This window comes from Myripristis murdjan, chromosome 6 (assembly GCF_902150065.1).
Source record: "Myripristis murdjan chromosome 6, fMyrMur1.1, whole genome shotgun sequence".
NCBI classification, from domain to species: domain Eukaryota; kingdom Metazoa; phylum Chordata; class Actinopteri; order Holocentriformes; family Holocentridae; genus Myripristis; species Myripristis murdjan.
In genome coordinates, this window is record NC_043985.1 from 35,258,723 (window position 1) to 35,274,889 (window position 16,167).

General features: G+C 44.1%; 1 protein-coding gene across 1 annotated transcript in view; it reads left to right on the top strand.

Annotated features, from left to right (window-relative positions):
• Positions 1 to 12,343, top strand: part of lamb4 (laminin, beta 4) — a 36,975-nt gene extending 24,632 nt beyond the window's left edge. Inside the window, 13 exon segments of the mRNA XM_030053665.1 lie at positions 346 to 570; positions 1,370 to 1,587; positions 2,338 to 2,434; positions 2,598 to 2,967; positions 3,129 to 3,292; positions 4,263 to 4,465; positions 5,259 to 5,456; positions 5,938 to 6,082; positions 7,425 to 7,632; positions 8,672 to 8,807; positions 8,931 to 9,098; positions 10,283 to 10,436; positions 12,065 to 12,343. Of these exon segments, the coding sequence (XP_029909525.1) occupies positions 346 to 570; positions 1,370 to 1,587; positions 2,338 to 2,434; positions 2,598 to 2,967; positions 3,129 to 3,292; positions 4,263 to 4,465; positions 5,259 to 5,456; positions 5,938 to 6,082; positions 7,425 to 7,632; positions 8,672 to 8,807; positions 8,931 to 9,098; positions 10,283 to 10,436; positions 12,065 to 12,204 (2,426 nt within the window). The 3' untranslated portion in view covers positions 12,205 to 12,343.
• The last annotated feature ends 3,824 nt before the right edge of the window (positions 12,344 to 16,167 follow it).

Genomic DNA, 16,167 nt, shown 5'->3' on the forward strand with positions numbered 1-16,167 from the left:
AAGAAAATTAGAAAAACTTAATAAAAAAGGGACATTTTAAATGATTTAATCAGGTACATGGAAATCTTTCATGGCGTGGCCTCGTGTTGGAGCGAACAGCCTGTAGTGACGTCAGAGCAGGATCATACACTTCAGCAGGTGTGGCTTTTCAAAGTCCATGTTGATATTTTTGGGTTAAAACTGATTTTTTTGCGTGTTTTCAGAAATGATTCTTTCATTTCAGTAAATAATCTTGAAGTTGAGTCAAATTGCCGTAAAGGCTGTAAAGGAAATGTTAGGTTTATTTCTGACACAACTGGACTTCCTGTTGTTGATGTCGGGACGTCTCTTCTTTGTGACTCTCAGGTCCTCGCTGTGACAGGTGCGCTCCTGGTTTCTATGGCGACCTGTCGGTACCTGGAGCCCGCTGTGACGAGTGCGAGTGCAACAACAACATCGACCCGGACGACCGGGCGGCCTGCGACGGCGTGACGGGACAATGTCTCCGCTGCCTCCACAACACTCAGGGACCGCACTGCCAGAACTGCAAACCTGGTTACTATGGCAACGCTCTGGTCCAGGACTGCAAAGGTAAAGAGGCCCAGCATCACCTTCTTGAACCCTGGCCCGCTGCAGCTGCTGAGGCTTTTGTTCCTGCACTTTTATTTAGTTCTCATGTTGGAGACAAAACGTTCTCAGGTCATCAGTGTCTCACCTGAAGACTCACCTGAGATGTTTTTGTTCAGTCTGAAGGAAGTTTCAGGTGAAAATCTTTAAATCAAGTTTCATGCTTTCTGTCTTCATGCTGCATGAAGCTGCTGCTGTTTACCCTGTTAGCTGTTAGCAAAGTGTCTCCTCCAGCTCACCTGGCTGCTCCTCCAGTCACCTGGCTGCTCCTCGGCTCCTCCAGCAACTCTACAGCACAACAGTGCCACCTGCTGGCCGCTGCGCCCAGCGGACGAGCAGGTGGTCGCTGGTCAGGGTCAGCTGCAGATGTGGCCGCATGCTAAACGATGAGAGGGAACGTCTGTTAGTTAACACACAGCTTCACAGCTTCAACAAGCAAGGAAAAACAAAGAAGCAACAAGCATGCTGGGAACTGTGATGATGTCTTTTGTTGTGCTACCACTGAACATCCAATAGGTGGTGCTATAATACACCCAGAGCAAAGACCTCCTCGCTCACTTTTTACTTCTGCCTGTGGTTTTTGTGTCTGTTTCCTGCATCTGCATCAAACAGTCTGAAGGACTGGACTTTGTGCTGAAGGTCCAGCAGTGCTTCCTCCTCCTGTTTTCTTCATTTTGTGTGTATGTGTGTGTGTGTGTGTGTGCGTGCGTGTGCGTGTGCGTGTGCGTGTGCATGTGTGTGTGTGTGTGTGTGTGTTTTGCAGAGTGCTCCTGTGACCGGCGAGGCACACAGGTTGTGCAGTGCCCCCTTGGGAGTCCATGTTTCTGCGATGCCAGGACGGGCCAGTGCCCCTGCAGGACGGGCGCTGTCGGTGTCCTCTGTGACGAATGTGATGACGGATTCTGGAACATCGGCGGGGCGTCGGGGTGTCAGCCGTGCAACTGCGACCCCGCCAACTCTCTCAGCAACTCATGTGACAAGGCAAGGCCCTCCGAACCTGCTGCATAACTAACCCTGACCCTAACCCTAACTAACCCTGACCCTAATCTGCTGGGTTAGGGTTAGAGACCGCCAGGGTCAGACTGGGCTGCTGTGGGCGCTCAGTTTTTCCTTTGAGGATTAGAAGCAGATATTCATTCCAGCAGCTGACAGGGTTAGTCTGGGTTAGGGTTAGTCTGGGTTAAAGTTAATCTGGACTGGAGTTAGTCTGGATCAGGGTTAGTTTGCCAGCTGTAACTCAGCAGTGGAAGCAGGTGAATCAGGTTTTGGAATGAAAGGTGCAGATTCATTCGTTAATTTATCAAACCATGATTTGAAATACATTTACTTCATAAACTTCAGTATGAAAAAACTCTGACGCCTCAGACACAAAAAATCTTTTTACTGTTGTGACTGACAGACGGCAGATCTTGAATGTGGAAAGTTGACGCCAGAAGTTTCATTTTGTGGAGGAAATGTGTAAGCAGTTTGTTTACAAGCAGAAAATGGAGGTGAAGAATACATTAACACGTTAACACGTCTATGAAATGTCTTTAATTATGACACTTGGTTCTAAAAAAACATCACAAATAACATTAAAGGGCTAGTGAAAGTAAAAAAAACAACAACTGCAACTTAAATCACACCAACATGTGTTGACCTGTTAGCAGATAAATAACAACATTCCATGACAAAACTTAACATGATATAATAAACATAACTCCTCCCCTCCATGGGCTGTGTTGCGTTCAGGTGACGGGACAGTGTGAGTGTCGTCCCGAGTTCGGGGGAAGGCAGTGTGACGAATGTGGGGAAAATCACTTTGGCAACCCGGACCTGCAGTGTGTGTGTGAGTAACTCCTGAGTCTTCCATCCACAATTAAAAATCAATATAATTTTCAATTTATATATAACAATTTATTCATTAATATGTTCATATAACATCGTTGTTGTTTTATTTTTGTGTTCACGGTGACTGTCTAAACCTCATCAGTTCATTTCCTGTTTCGTAGCTTGTGACTGTAACCTGGAGGGGACGGAGCGCCCGGCGTGCAACCCCAACACCGGCGAGTGTTTGTGTCGAGTCGGCGTCACGGGGATCTTCTGTGACGAGTGCGCCCCCGGGTACGACTCCCTCTTCCCGGCCTGCACGCCATGCCACGCCTGCACCGCCCTCTGGACCCAAAACGTCACCGACGTCCAGCGCGCCGCCCAGAGGATGCGAACGTTCATCCCTCGCCATGGCGACCACGTGCAGCCCGGCTACAGTCACCGCTGGCAACGGATGCTGGAGATGCACTCGAAGCTGGACTGGCTCGTCAACCTGACGGGACGTTCCCTCCCAAAGATGGAGAACGTGGAGAAACTGTGTCTGAAGATCGGGTAGGTTCCCACATATTTCTGCTTCCTGCCTGACATCAGGCCCCTCCCACCCCGCTCCCCGGCGTAAAATGCAAGTTGTAGTTTGGTGTTTTTCTGTAAAACTAATGGTTAGTTTTACGCTGACTAGTTTCACTCAGATTTCTGTAAACTTCTTCCTACAGGAAACTCAAAGACAGTATTGATCCCAATTTGATCATGATCGACTCCTCCCCCCTCCTCAACACTGAAATCAATGATGTTCATGCTGAGTTCAAGAAGCTGCTGAACAAGCTGAAAGACAATCTGAGCATCGAGCCACGACCTGATGATGAGGATGACAGCGAAGGTGAACTGAGCAATACCACGTCTGTTACCTGTTCATCAATCAACTTATTGATTACTAAGTCCTGTGATTTAAATGATGCAGAAAACATGGACAGAATTGTTGAATTTATTAATAAAAGGGAATCAACTGTAAAACATCAAACATCGTGGAACTATGGACACGATTTCAAAAAATCTGAATTTCTCTGCCAGTATGAGAGTTTTTTCCCCACAGCTCTTCGGCCAAATGAATAGAAAAACTCTCCTGTGTTCGGTGTCATTTACACCGCTGCCTGAGTGTGTGTGTGTGTGTGTGTGTGTGTGTGTGTGTGTGTGTGTGTGTGTGTGTGTGTGTGTGTGTGTGTGTGTGCGTACTAGCAGGAAGAGTTCATCAGTGAACTCAGCAGTTTTATAAATATTGAGGCATTTTTCTTTAATAAAAAAAAATGATGATGGTGCAGTGTTGTCTTACAAATTCATATATTTGAATTATTGAAATTTTGTTTATCCATCACATAATTAAACTCTTTCAAATGACAAATTGTGCTTGAATTGTAAAACACAGAATTTGGGGAAAAAATAAAATGGAATATGGAAAAAACAGATTTCATAGGACCTTAGATTGCAAACAGATAATCCAACCTTATGTGTAAAAAGTAGGAAGTCATAATTTTTTTAAGTGGATGTCATTTTGCACAAATGTCTTTATATGTTTTATCTTTGTGGTTCGAAACTCCTTCTCTCTCAGCTCAGCTCAGACAGAAGAACATCAGCAACCCAAAGCCCTTTAAGTCTCCAGAGAAAATGATTTTTAGTGTTCTATCTGAACTTGAGGATGGATAAAAACTAGAATTTGGAATCAAAAGGATCACCAAGAGAAACTGGTGCAGTGTGCCTGACATTTTGGCTCAGCGCTGCTTGAGTCGGCTGTACAACACAATTAGTCTGATCTCATGGCTGATTTTGTCATTTTGCTGTAATTGGTATTTTAGAGCTGATGGATGAGATCCAGAAGCTTCACAAGGCGTTCATGGCGGATGAGAAGAGGGTAAGGAACGCCAGCAGAGTCCTGGAGGCGTCCATGGACAAACGGCAAGAAGTGAAAGCCAAACTGAGCGGCTGCAGCGGCCGAGGAGACGCGACTCAGCTCGAGAAGAAGGTGGAAGCACTGAGCGTCGCCAACCTCAACAAAAAAGTGAGTTTCAGTTCAGTTCAGTTTCCCGTCAGAGACTCAGAGAGCGTGGAAACCAGAGGAACAGTGACTTATTTCTCGACCTCTTAAGGTTCCACATGTGTTCTTGTGGCCTGTTGTAAAATGGTGTGTGTGTGCAGACTGGGGCCTAAACAGTCTTGGAGCTGCATCAGTTGGCTTTGACTGGAAAGCTGAGACTCTTGTGGATTCAATGAGCCACATTTGATTCCTGTGTGATGATGTTGGCCCCCATAGCAGCCATTTCACTGCAGGCAGAGACTTTTGTCAAACTGGACGTCGCTGGAGAAAATGACCTCTAGTGACCTCTAGGAGAATCACAGCCTCATCAGACTTTACAGACACAAACTAGAGAGCGAGGCCGTTCAGAGGAGCTCTGCTTCTCCAGCTGGACTGACAGTGAGGGCCACTTTCTGACACATTAACACAACACAACCACAGCATCCAGTCACTGGAGAAATGCTGTTCTTACAGAAATCTGCAAACCAGTACTCATGTCAATCACACACTGGGACATCCTTGGCCTTTCAAAATAAAAGCCCCCAACTCTTTCAATTGAACATGCTCTTTTCTTCTCAGCACTTTGAATTTATTTGAAACTTATGACACCTGGACAATTCCATAACGAATACAAACCAAAATATTTTTTCATGTCCGTCACTTCCTGCAGGGGCCTGGGGCCCCAGGAGAGGAGACCTGGGGGTCCAGGACATGGAGGAGGTTGAGAAGCTCTGGTTCACATTATAGCACAGTGATGTGATGTGTCCATGTTGTGCAGATCTGTGGTGCTTCTGGCCAGGGGGGCTGCTCAGAGTGCGGGGGGGCGCTTTGTCAACTTGCCATGGGACAGAGGAAATGTGGAGGTCCGTCCTGCAGAGGAAGTGTCCCTGTGAGCCAAAATGCCTCCAAGACCGCAGACGAGGTGGAGGACCAAATCTATGACCTTCTAAGCAAGCTGCAGGACTCCAAAAATAAGGCAAGTTGCTTTCACAGAGTCCAGGTTTGATTTTTAAGATCAGGTCCCAAAGTCCAGGACCCATTGGAGAACAGGTTTTAACCTCTGAGGGGATTTTCCTCATTAAATATTAATTAATTAATTAATGATTTACTATTGCTGTTGTAAATTAGCCTTTCGCTACAAACATTAAATGTATCTGTTGCTTCTGCATAGTTGTGTGTTGCAGTTGCAGTTCTGTGGCAATGTCCATGTCAAATAAAATAAACTTTATTGTCACTGTACAGTGTACAAGGAAATTCTGTTTGATACATTCTCGGCAAACAAGCTCAAACAGACATCAATCGGTAAAAGTTGACAAATAACACAATAAAAGAATGAGTATAAAAATATAAAAATATATATATAAAAATAGCAGCTGTATAAATAAAAATAAAAACCTCGGATAAAGTCAAGTTAAAAAAGAAAAAAAAAAGAACTTTTGTAGTTTCTGGTGTTTCAGATCAGCAACGCGAAGCAGGAGACGGCCGAGACCAAAGAGCTTCTGCAGGAACTTCAGAGCAAAGTCGACAACAAGAAGGACGACTTCGAGATGGAGAAAATAATCACCAAAAATCTGATAAAACATGTGAAAGATTTCCTGATAGGTCAGTAACACACACACCTGGACCCCACACACACCTGGACACAGCACACACCTGGACACAGCACACACCCAGACCCCAACACACACCTGGACACAGCACACACCTGGACACAGCACACACCCAGACCCCAACACACACCTGGACACCACACACACCTGGACACAGCACACACCTGGACACCACACACACCTGGACACAACACACACCTGGACACAGCACACACCTGGACACCACACACACCTGGACACAGCACACACCCAGACCCCAACACACACCTGGACACCACACACACCTGGACACAGCACACACCTGGACACCACACACACCTGGACACAACACACACCTGGACACAGCACACACCTGGACACTACACACACCTGGACACAACACACACCTGGACACAACACACACCTGGACACCACACACACCTGGACACCACACACACCTGGACACCACACCAGTGTTACTTTTGTTAACGATTATGATTACGGAATATTTACGTCATCATCGTTTATTTCATGGCGAAGACGAGACGATGAGCTAAAAGCAGCTCTTTGATGATGGAAACATGACGAGACGTGTGTTTTTGTCATGGCGAGACGAGACGGGACGAAACTGTTAGCAGGTGTAGAGGACTTTCAAAATGCATTATTTCAGCAAATGTAGCTAACCCAAAGCAAACAGGTAAATACAGACTGGGGCTGTGTGTTCTGATGTCTGTTAAGTTTTACATTCTAAGAGTCAACAGCATCTTCTAAATGACAGCAGACACACACTGAAGGTCTGATCTCAGAAATAAAGCCACGATCGAAAAGAAAGAGAGTTTAGTTTCCTGACTGTCTTTGTGTCTTGACCAGTGATTCTGCTGTTATCAGTTTTACATGTGTGGAATGTGCAATCCTGATATATCATTAAGTGCTGCATGGCTGCATCTCATTTCTATTGATGGGAGAGTCTACCTGGATTGGCATGATTCAGTTATACACACACACACACACACACACACACACACACACACACACATATATATGACTAAAACTATTGACTTAAACTCGACTAAAATGTTTTTAGACTAAAACTATTAAAGAGAGCAGAGACTAAAATGTGACTCAGACTAATAAACATTTTCATCAAGAAGACTAAGACTACAATTAAAATGGCTGACAAAATTAACACTGCACCACACACACCTGGACCCCACAAGCACACACACACACACACACACACACACACACACACACATACACACACATCAATACAAAGTATTCTGCAGGTTTTCGCTGTAAATCCACAGAGTCCCTGAAACTGTGATGGAATGTGTGTCATTGTTCCTCACGGACAGATGAGATGGTTCCACCGCAGGACATCGAGAAGGTGGCGAGGGCCGTCCTCGACATCCAGCTGCCAGGAACCGAGAGCCAGATCCGCAACATGATCTCCGACATTAGGAAGCTGCTGGCCAACGCCCCGAACCCCCAGGAGGACCTGAAGAACCTGCAGGAACAAGCCAAGACCGCCGAGGAGCTGCTGAAGAAAGCCCAGGAGCTCAGGTGAGCTGCTGCTGCATTTAGACTGTTACCTGTTAGAGAGACTCACCTGTTACAGAGATTTACCCGTTAAAGAGACGTGGCTCTAAAACTGCCTGAAAATTGAAGGTTGACTTTGGCCAAGTTTTGGGATTCGCTCCTCCAACAGTAAAAAACTGGCCTGGGACCTCAGTCAGTACCAATGTTCAGCCCAGATTATCAGGTAACGTGAGGGATTACAGATCCAGATCCCAGGAGAGAGAGAGAGAGAGAGAGAGAGAGAGAGAGAGGCAGACAGAGAGAGACAGACAGACAGGCAGACAGGCTGAGAGAGACAGACAGACAGACAGACAGACAGGCAGGCAGAGAGAGACAGACAGACAGACAGGCAGAGACAGACAGACAGACAGACAGACAGGCAGAGACAGACAGACAGACAGAGAGAGACAGACAGAGAGAGAGACAGACAGACACACAGACAGACAGACAGAGTGGTGGTGTATGGCTCCCTCTGGTGGGAGGATCTTAATAACACCTTCAGTGTGTCCATGTTTGAGATTATGGAGAAGAACATCTGTAAAGATCCTTCTGATGTGTGTGATGCAGTCACACACATCAATATGTCAATATGTCAATATGTTTCTAAAAAGTCAATCTTCTGGTTCCTAAAAACTCTTTCTGCCATTTCATGAGATTAAATATCAGAGAAGAGCACAGATTCTATCAGATGAAAAAAAAATGCATGAGTTGCATTTCTGTTCTTTAATTTAAACATTTTTTTTTTCATAACTCTAAACCTCTTCAACAAGAAAGTGACAGTTCACAAAGTGTCTGCTCCACAGTATGAGGCAGTCTGACTAATCAGCCTCATTGCTAAAAATGTAAAAAACAACAGGAATATTTGAATGTTTTATGAAAATGTCAACTTTGCAGAACGATATCCTAAACTGAATATAATTTGGATCATTATAAGATTTGAGAAGTAAGCATTTAGTCGCAGCTGTCAAAGAGCAGATAATTTATCAGCATCAGATGTGAGGAACCACGTGGCGTGATGTTTCAGAGACAGATCAAAGGACGTGGACGTGACGGAGATCAACAGAGCTCTTTATGCTGCCGAGCGAGCGCAGAGCGAGGCCAACGACGACCTGGAGGACGCCAGCCGCAACACCGACGAGGCCAGAGACCAAATCAAAGATGTAAATATCAGCATTCAAACCGGAACTGATTTTTTTTTTTTTTTTTTTTTTGTCAGGCTCACAAATTATTATTTTTATTATCATTATTCTTGTTGTCATTGTTGTTGTTTATCTGACCCACAGATTGTGGAGAAACTGAACAACACTGAGAAGAATCTGGACCAAGATTCTAAAAACCTGCTGGATCAGATCAAAGCCCTGAAGAACAAAACTGAGATGAACCGAGTGCAGGCCAAGGAGGCCAAGCAGGCCGCCGACTCCGCCTCAGCGAACGCTGCAGATGTCCAAGCGGTACACAACACACACACACACACACACACACACACACACACACACACAACACACACACACACACACACACACACACACACACACACACACACACACACACACCTCCATCTATTAAATATCAACACTGTACTTAGTTTGTCATTTTAAACATTTACAAGATAGTAAATTGAAGTATTGACTAATGCGGGATTTGAAGGATAACACCACCAGCTGTAAATCTGACCATTTTCAAAAATATGTGTTATATTTACTCCAGAATTTCAATGTTTTCAGTGGAAAAGCCTCAGGAGCATCACAGGACACTAAAACCTTGTTGTGAAACTCAGAATAATTAAATGACAATTGTATGACCCCCCTGCCTGTTCAGTCACAGGGTTACAATCTGTTAGATTTACAAAATGAAATGAATAATTTACAATTTGGGAAGAAAATTATATCAAGCTGCCCAGTTAGGAAGCATTTCTGATTGCAAATCAATTTCATCTGCTGTTGTGCAAATTGGACAGACAACAGGTGGAAAGGAGAGGCAATTAGCAAGACAACCCCTATAAAGGAATGGTTATAGGGGTTATTCTCCTCTCTGCATCCTTTTTGATTTTTGAAAAGTCCTTGTGGTGAGAATGGCCATTGACTGCACAGTGAAATCCGGATCACAGAATTTAATCTATTCAGATGACTATTTTATGTGATGAACATCTGTTGAATAAATTGTGAGCCATTCTTTAAAAGTACCCAGCAAAATGTTTGACAACACAGGCAGATTTTTAATATGTGTTTTTTACATATTTATTTTACTTCATACTCATCTTCATACATTTTATACATGTCTGTATGTACTTACGGACATTTTATATTATCAGTCACACATATTAATCTAATTACATTTTCTCATATCTCAAAAAGTCAACGCTGCTGAGACTAAAACACATGGCAGCCATTCGGAGGTTTAAAGTCTAACATCAGACTTCTGTTGTACGTTCCACTGATGAAAGAAACAGATTCAGTCTGTGTTTGGTTTCCATGGTGACACTTGACCAGAGGTGTTCAGAGTGTGGTCCGGGGGCCCCCAGCGGACCCTGAGGGTCTCAGGATTCATTAAAACAAATGTAATGATAAATTTAAAGGTCAGATCGCTGAGACTGGATCAGATTTCTTATGGTTTAATGTCTGTCTGCCACCTCCAGGAGGCGCAGGAAGTTCAGCGGCTCTTCGAGCATTTTAAGGAGAAAAACTCCAACCAGACCCTGCAGGACGAGGTCAGCAGGCGCCTGCAGAACATCACCACCGATGCCAAGAACATGAAGAAACAAGTAGAGGACAAACTGAGACAAATTGAAGGTAAACATCAGAGTTTTGAGATTCTCTCTCACACAGTCCTCTCTTTAATTTTTGATATAATTCTTTATCTTCTGGATTTCAAAATGTGTGGCATGCTCGTGTTATTAGGGGCCTCGCAGCCTAAGCTGCCAGGACCCTCTTGTATTCGTGAATCATCTTCTTCTTCTTCTTCTTCTTCTTCTTCTTCTTCTTCTTTCTTCCGAGGAAGTCCTACTTCCCATGCACGAAAAATCACCAAATTTTGCACAGAGGTCCAGTCCCATGCCAGATTACCTCAGATGCAAACTCAAGCCAATAGTCCTGATGGTGGCGCTATAGCAAGCCTCTAAATTTCAAAACTTTGAAAATTCATAACAAATCAACCATATGTGCTACAGCTTTGCAACTTTCACCCAACTGTAGCCCCAATAATAAAGAAACTTCTGTACACTTAAATCTATTGCAAATTATGAAGTCCATCACTGTTTTTTAAAAAAACTGTAAAACTTGTTAAACCTATCTCCCCCCACAATTTTGGTCAAATGTCACCAAACTTGCTGCAGAGCATCTTCAGACTGTCCTACATAAACGCTCCACACAGATTTTTGATTTATCAAAAATTGAGCCTACAGTGCATCAAAATGTTTGACTGTAAACGGTACTGTAAACATATACCTGCAAATTCTTGCTAAATAAATCTTCAGTGTTCATGAAAAAAATGGACAAAATTTTGGAGTCATGGTAGATGATGTGTGGCAAATTTCAGAACTGTATCTCAAAAACTCAATTTTTGACAGCTTTTTGAATTTTGCTCTCATGTGAACAATTGGAGTCAATGCAAGAATGGTATTTTTAAACATCAGTTTTTCACTTATGGAGCAAATCAATCATTGTTAAAAACAAATGATCAGCATCTCCATGCTGTCTAGATGCAACATGTGTATTTTCAGATTTTTGTCTTAAAAACTAAATTTTTGACAGCTGTTTAAAATCTGCCTTTCCATGCATGGCTGGCTGCTGTCCTGCAGGTCAGTGATTGGCTCAGTCAGTCTGTGAAGCTGCATGTGAAGTTTTAGCTCAGTGAGGTAGAGGCCAGGCCTCGGTGTCAAAGACTGTGAGTTCAAGCCTCAGCTTGTGCAACATTCCCACGTGCGAAAATTCACCAAACTTTGCACAAAGGTCCAGTCCCATGCCAGATCATCATAGTCAGTTTTTGCCTTGATGACTGATTTTTTTTTTTTTTATACAGTGGTTTGAAATCTGCCTTTCCATGCATAGGCGGCTGCTGTCATGCGACTGGCTCAGTCAATTTGTGAAGCCTCACATGAATTGACACTTGCCAATTAGCTCAGTGAGATAGAGCCTTGTCCTTCATGCCAGAAACTGAGTTCAAGCCTCAGCTAATGCAAAATGCACGTTAAAATGCCATCTTGCTATTCTCCAGTTGTTGCTCAGAATTGCCTAAAATTGCCCGGCCCCGACCAATGCTGCGCAGCAGCTATAATTTATTGTGTTCTTTATTGTTCATTTAACCAGTTATCTGCTGTACAAGAAAGAGGTGGTTAATATTAATATTAATACCACTGTAGTAGTATTATTTGAAATAATCATGGCAGTATTTTCTCATGGAAAGGTTTTTTGGTTTCCAGATTTGGAGAAAAAGATCCAAGACTTGATCAGGAGCAAAGAGGATAAGGCGAAGGAGGTCATTGCGTTGCTGGAGAACGTGGATTCAATCCGGAAGGAGATCACCAAGCGCTCAGAGAGTTACATCTCCTGCACATCCTAGACGACATTTACACTTTTACTCAAATACATTGTCCTGTTTTTACTACGTTATCTCCTTGTTAATTCTAGTTGATTCTTCACCTTATTTTAGTGTGTAGTCCCAAAACACACACACACACACACACACACACACTAGCTTGCCCCGCCCCGCCTCTCTGTCTGTCTGCTCTGTAGACTTTCTTCGTCAGCAGTGTGTTTTATAATCTCTCCAGTGCTAACCGTTTTCCATGACAGCAGATGAGCTGCATGTGGAGGTGGTGTGTTGTTAATGATGTGTCGAAACCATGGAAACCAACTTGGCACTGAATGACATTTCCTTTGTCCAGTATGTCGTAGAATTAATAACAGTGATGGTTCAATAACAGATTATTCAGTAAGAGTCATGACGCCTCAGTAACGGTGTTGCTGTGGTTTGTTGTGGTCGTAAAGTCGCTGGGAGGGGGAGGGGCCTGACTGTTGATAGTGACAATCTGTCATATAAACCAAATAAACTCCATATGGTCAGGTTCAGGGGTCAGGGTTAGGGGTTAGGGGTCAGGGTTAGGGTCAGCGACACGACTGTTTGTATCCCAGAGACGTTTGTTTTGTTTTTCATGTTTTGTTATTTTGTGAAGCCAAAGTCAAATTTTAGCCTGGAGGACAATAAACATTGATATTCATATGTTCTGTTATTCTGTTGTGTTGTGTTGTGTTCTGTTCTGTTGTTCTGTTCTGTTCTGTTGTTGTAACCTGTTCTTTTGTTCTATTCTGTTGTTCTGTACTAACCTAACTCTAACCCAGCTGTGTGACATCCTGAGACCACAGTCAACCACATTCAGGAAACCAGTGCCTGTGGAGCAACATGTGGCAATGTGTATCTGGAGACGGGCCACAAACGTGGAATACAGGACCATCTCCCATTTATTTGGGATTGGCCAGTCTACTGCAGTTACAATTGCAAATCAACAATATGCTGCCCCTCTACATCAGAATACCCTCCGAAGATAAGTTCAAGGTGATAATTCAAGGGCTGCGCGACCGGTGGGGATTCCCACAGTGTGGAGGGGCTATTGATGGTACTCACATTGGGATTTTAGCTCCAACCAAAAGCCCTGCAGACTACTACTCAGTTGTCCTGCAAGGTGTGGTCGACCATCATCTTTGGTCCTGGGACATTAATGTGGGTTGGCCTGGCAAAATCCACGATGCAAGAGTTTTTGACGACTCATCTCTAACCCTCACCCATCACTGTATGAGAGGGGTCAGAGTGGCAACTGTTCCCTCATATCACAGAGAGGTTTGGAGGTGTAAACATGCCAGTGATGATACTGGGAGATGCAGCATATCTGCTTTTGCCATGGTTAATGAAACCCTGAAAACCAACACACTAGCCCTGCACAGCTAACTTTCAACAGCCGTCTCAGCAGGGCTCAGATGACTGAGGGCATCTGGACATCTTAAAGGAAGATGGCGGTGTCCAATGAAGAGATATGATTGCAACATCAGCAACATCAACACTGTGATCTCAGCCTGTTGCCTGCTTCACAACTTCTGTGAAGACAACAGTGAGGACTGACGGCACCGATGTGCAAGAGGACAGTAATGAGGCACGAGTGCAATACTGTCGACTACTATACTGCGACAGCCACATCACACACCACTAGAGATGGTTTGTGTGCATATTTTTCAAGTCTGTAGTGCTGGCAAGTGACCATTAACACTGCATTGTTCTGATGAGCTGAAATTTGTGTATCGAGCTGATGCTGGCAATACAAACTTTAATATGTTGTTTTTCTTATAATATATAAATACAATTTCTCTATTTCAGGGTGTCTCCATGGTCTTTAAAGGGATTAGATCATGGTGATTTGTGGTGCTGTAATTAAAATTTTTACCCTATTCACCTACAGTGACTCACCTTAAATGCTAATCTCCAAAGTATTGAATTTTATACCTTTATTTCAAAAGAATAAATTTGACTGAAGAAGTCAGTGGAAACCTTTAATTGACACAACGTACAGTGTGCAAAACCAACCAGCAGAGTGCACAAAAAGAGTATAAATAGAACTCAAACAGTATAAAAATAAAGTGAACAAAATCGAATTTCAAATTACCATAACAGTGTGCAAAAATATAACAAATAGATCTCAAACAAAGTATAAAGTGACAGTCAGAGGTGATGGGAGTCCGGTTGGTGTGGCTTTGGCTGTGGGGAGTTGTCGTGGGCGGAGGAGGCGGAGGAGGAGGAGGCCTCTGCAAACATCATGTGAGTCTGTTGCTGCTGACGCTCCTCTATTTCCCTATGGGCCCTCATCCAGTCACCGAACATCTCCATCTCCTGTTGGTGACGGATCTGTTCCGCCTGCATAAAGTCGTCATGCTGTTTCTCTGCATGTCCATGAGGGCCTCCGTCACATCGGTCACATCTGACCTCTTCCTCTTCCTGCTAGATGATGATGATGCCCCCGCAGAGCTGCATGGAGTCAACACTCTGGTGGTGGTTTCGGAGGTGGTAGAGGTGGCGTCAGAGGTGTCCTTATATGGCCACCGGTCATCGTTAGACTCCTCTGGTGTGACTTTCAAAAAAAGAGTTGGAAAACAATGTAAACATCAAAATGAACACTGGGCCAAGAGCCCAGAATTTATCTGACATGTAAATCTGGTCACAAACACACAATGAAGGCTTTCTATCCAATGTGAACACAGTGTAGTATCAGTATCTTGTGGCCATATAAGCTGACTGGAATACAGTATACAGAAACAACAGTGAGCGGTGATTTTCGCCTCTGCCGCAACGGCATAGCCATGACAAGAGCTAGCATAATGCTAACTTACTGTTTAGTGGAGTTGCCACCGGCTGACTGCTCGGTTTGCAGCCGATGATCAGGTCTATGGTGTCATACCACCGAAACTTGTCCTTTTCGACGGACAAGTAACCTGGTTTCCGCAGGGCATCACGGATTTTCAGGTATTGGATCCTGAGCTTCACCTTGTCCCTGCACTGCTCGATGGATCTTTGGTATCCACGACTATTGAGATGGTCGCAGATTTTGCCTCTGAATGTTTGTGGGTCTTTTCCAGCTGTTGCTGAATGCCGTCCTCTGCCCAGATCTCAATCAAACAACCAACCTCCTCATGCAGCCAACACCAACCCTTCGCCGCCGCCATTGCTACTGTTGTAGCGGAGGGACGGTCGCATGATTTACGTCGTATCCACATTGGCGCGCTGCATGTGCTTGTGCATGAGCACCTGTACTGTGCTGAAGCACACCTGTACTGCATACCGTACCTGCAGTGTACCCTGCTGAAGCACACCTGTGTAGTGATTACAATAGCTTCTTACTGATAATATAGTTAAGGCTTCACAATCTAAGTCACTACAGACAGGAAACTGTCCAGAATAACCAGGATAGGAGGCTGGCAACTTATAAAATACAAAAGCTTAATACAAAATAGAATCCAAAATAAATTAAAAAAAAAAAAAAAAAGACAATATGTGGACTGGAAACTACACAGTAGCAATTGTGCAAAAGTGCAATTTGTCAAGCAAGGCACGTGTATTCATAAAAATGGGGAAACTCTAAGAGAGGGCATATAGAATCAACTAACACATTTAGGACCAATACACTCCACAAGGAGGATAAAATGCCACTACACACAGTAAAAAAAACACACAATGTTGTTGTGGAAAAAGCTATACTATGAGCACAAAACAAAGAGGTCACTAAATGGTAGGCCTAAAGGGGTGCTCACACTGAAAGCGACAGAGGCGACTTGAGCGACGAGCCATTCATTTTCTGTATACGCTGGCGATGAGGGGCGATTTGGGCGACAGCAGCGACGAGCGCGATGCGAGCGAAAAAAGTTGAGAAAATCTCAACTTTATGCAAATGAGGAGCGACGCGACCGAGGCGACGGCCAATAGCGAGCCGATCTGGATTCCCACGGCGGCAAAAGTTGACCGGAGTATGAGAGAGGAGGAGGA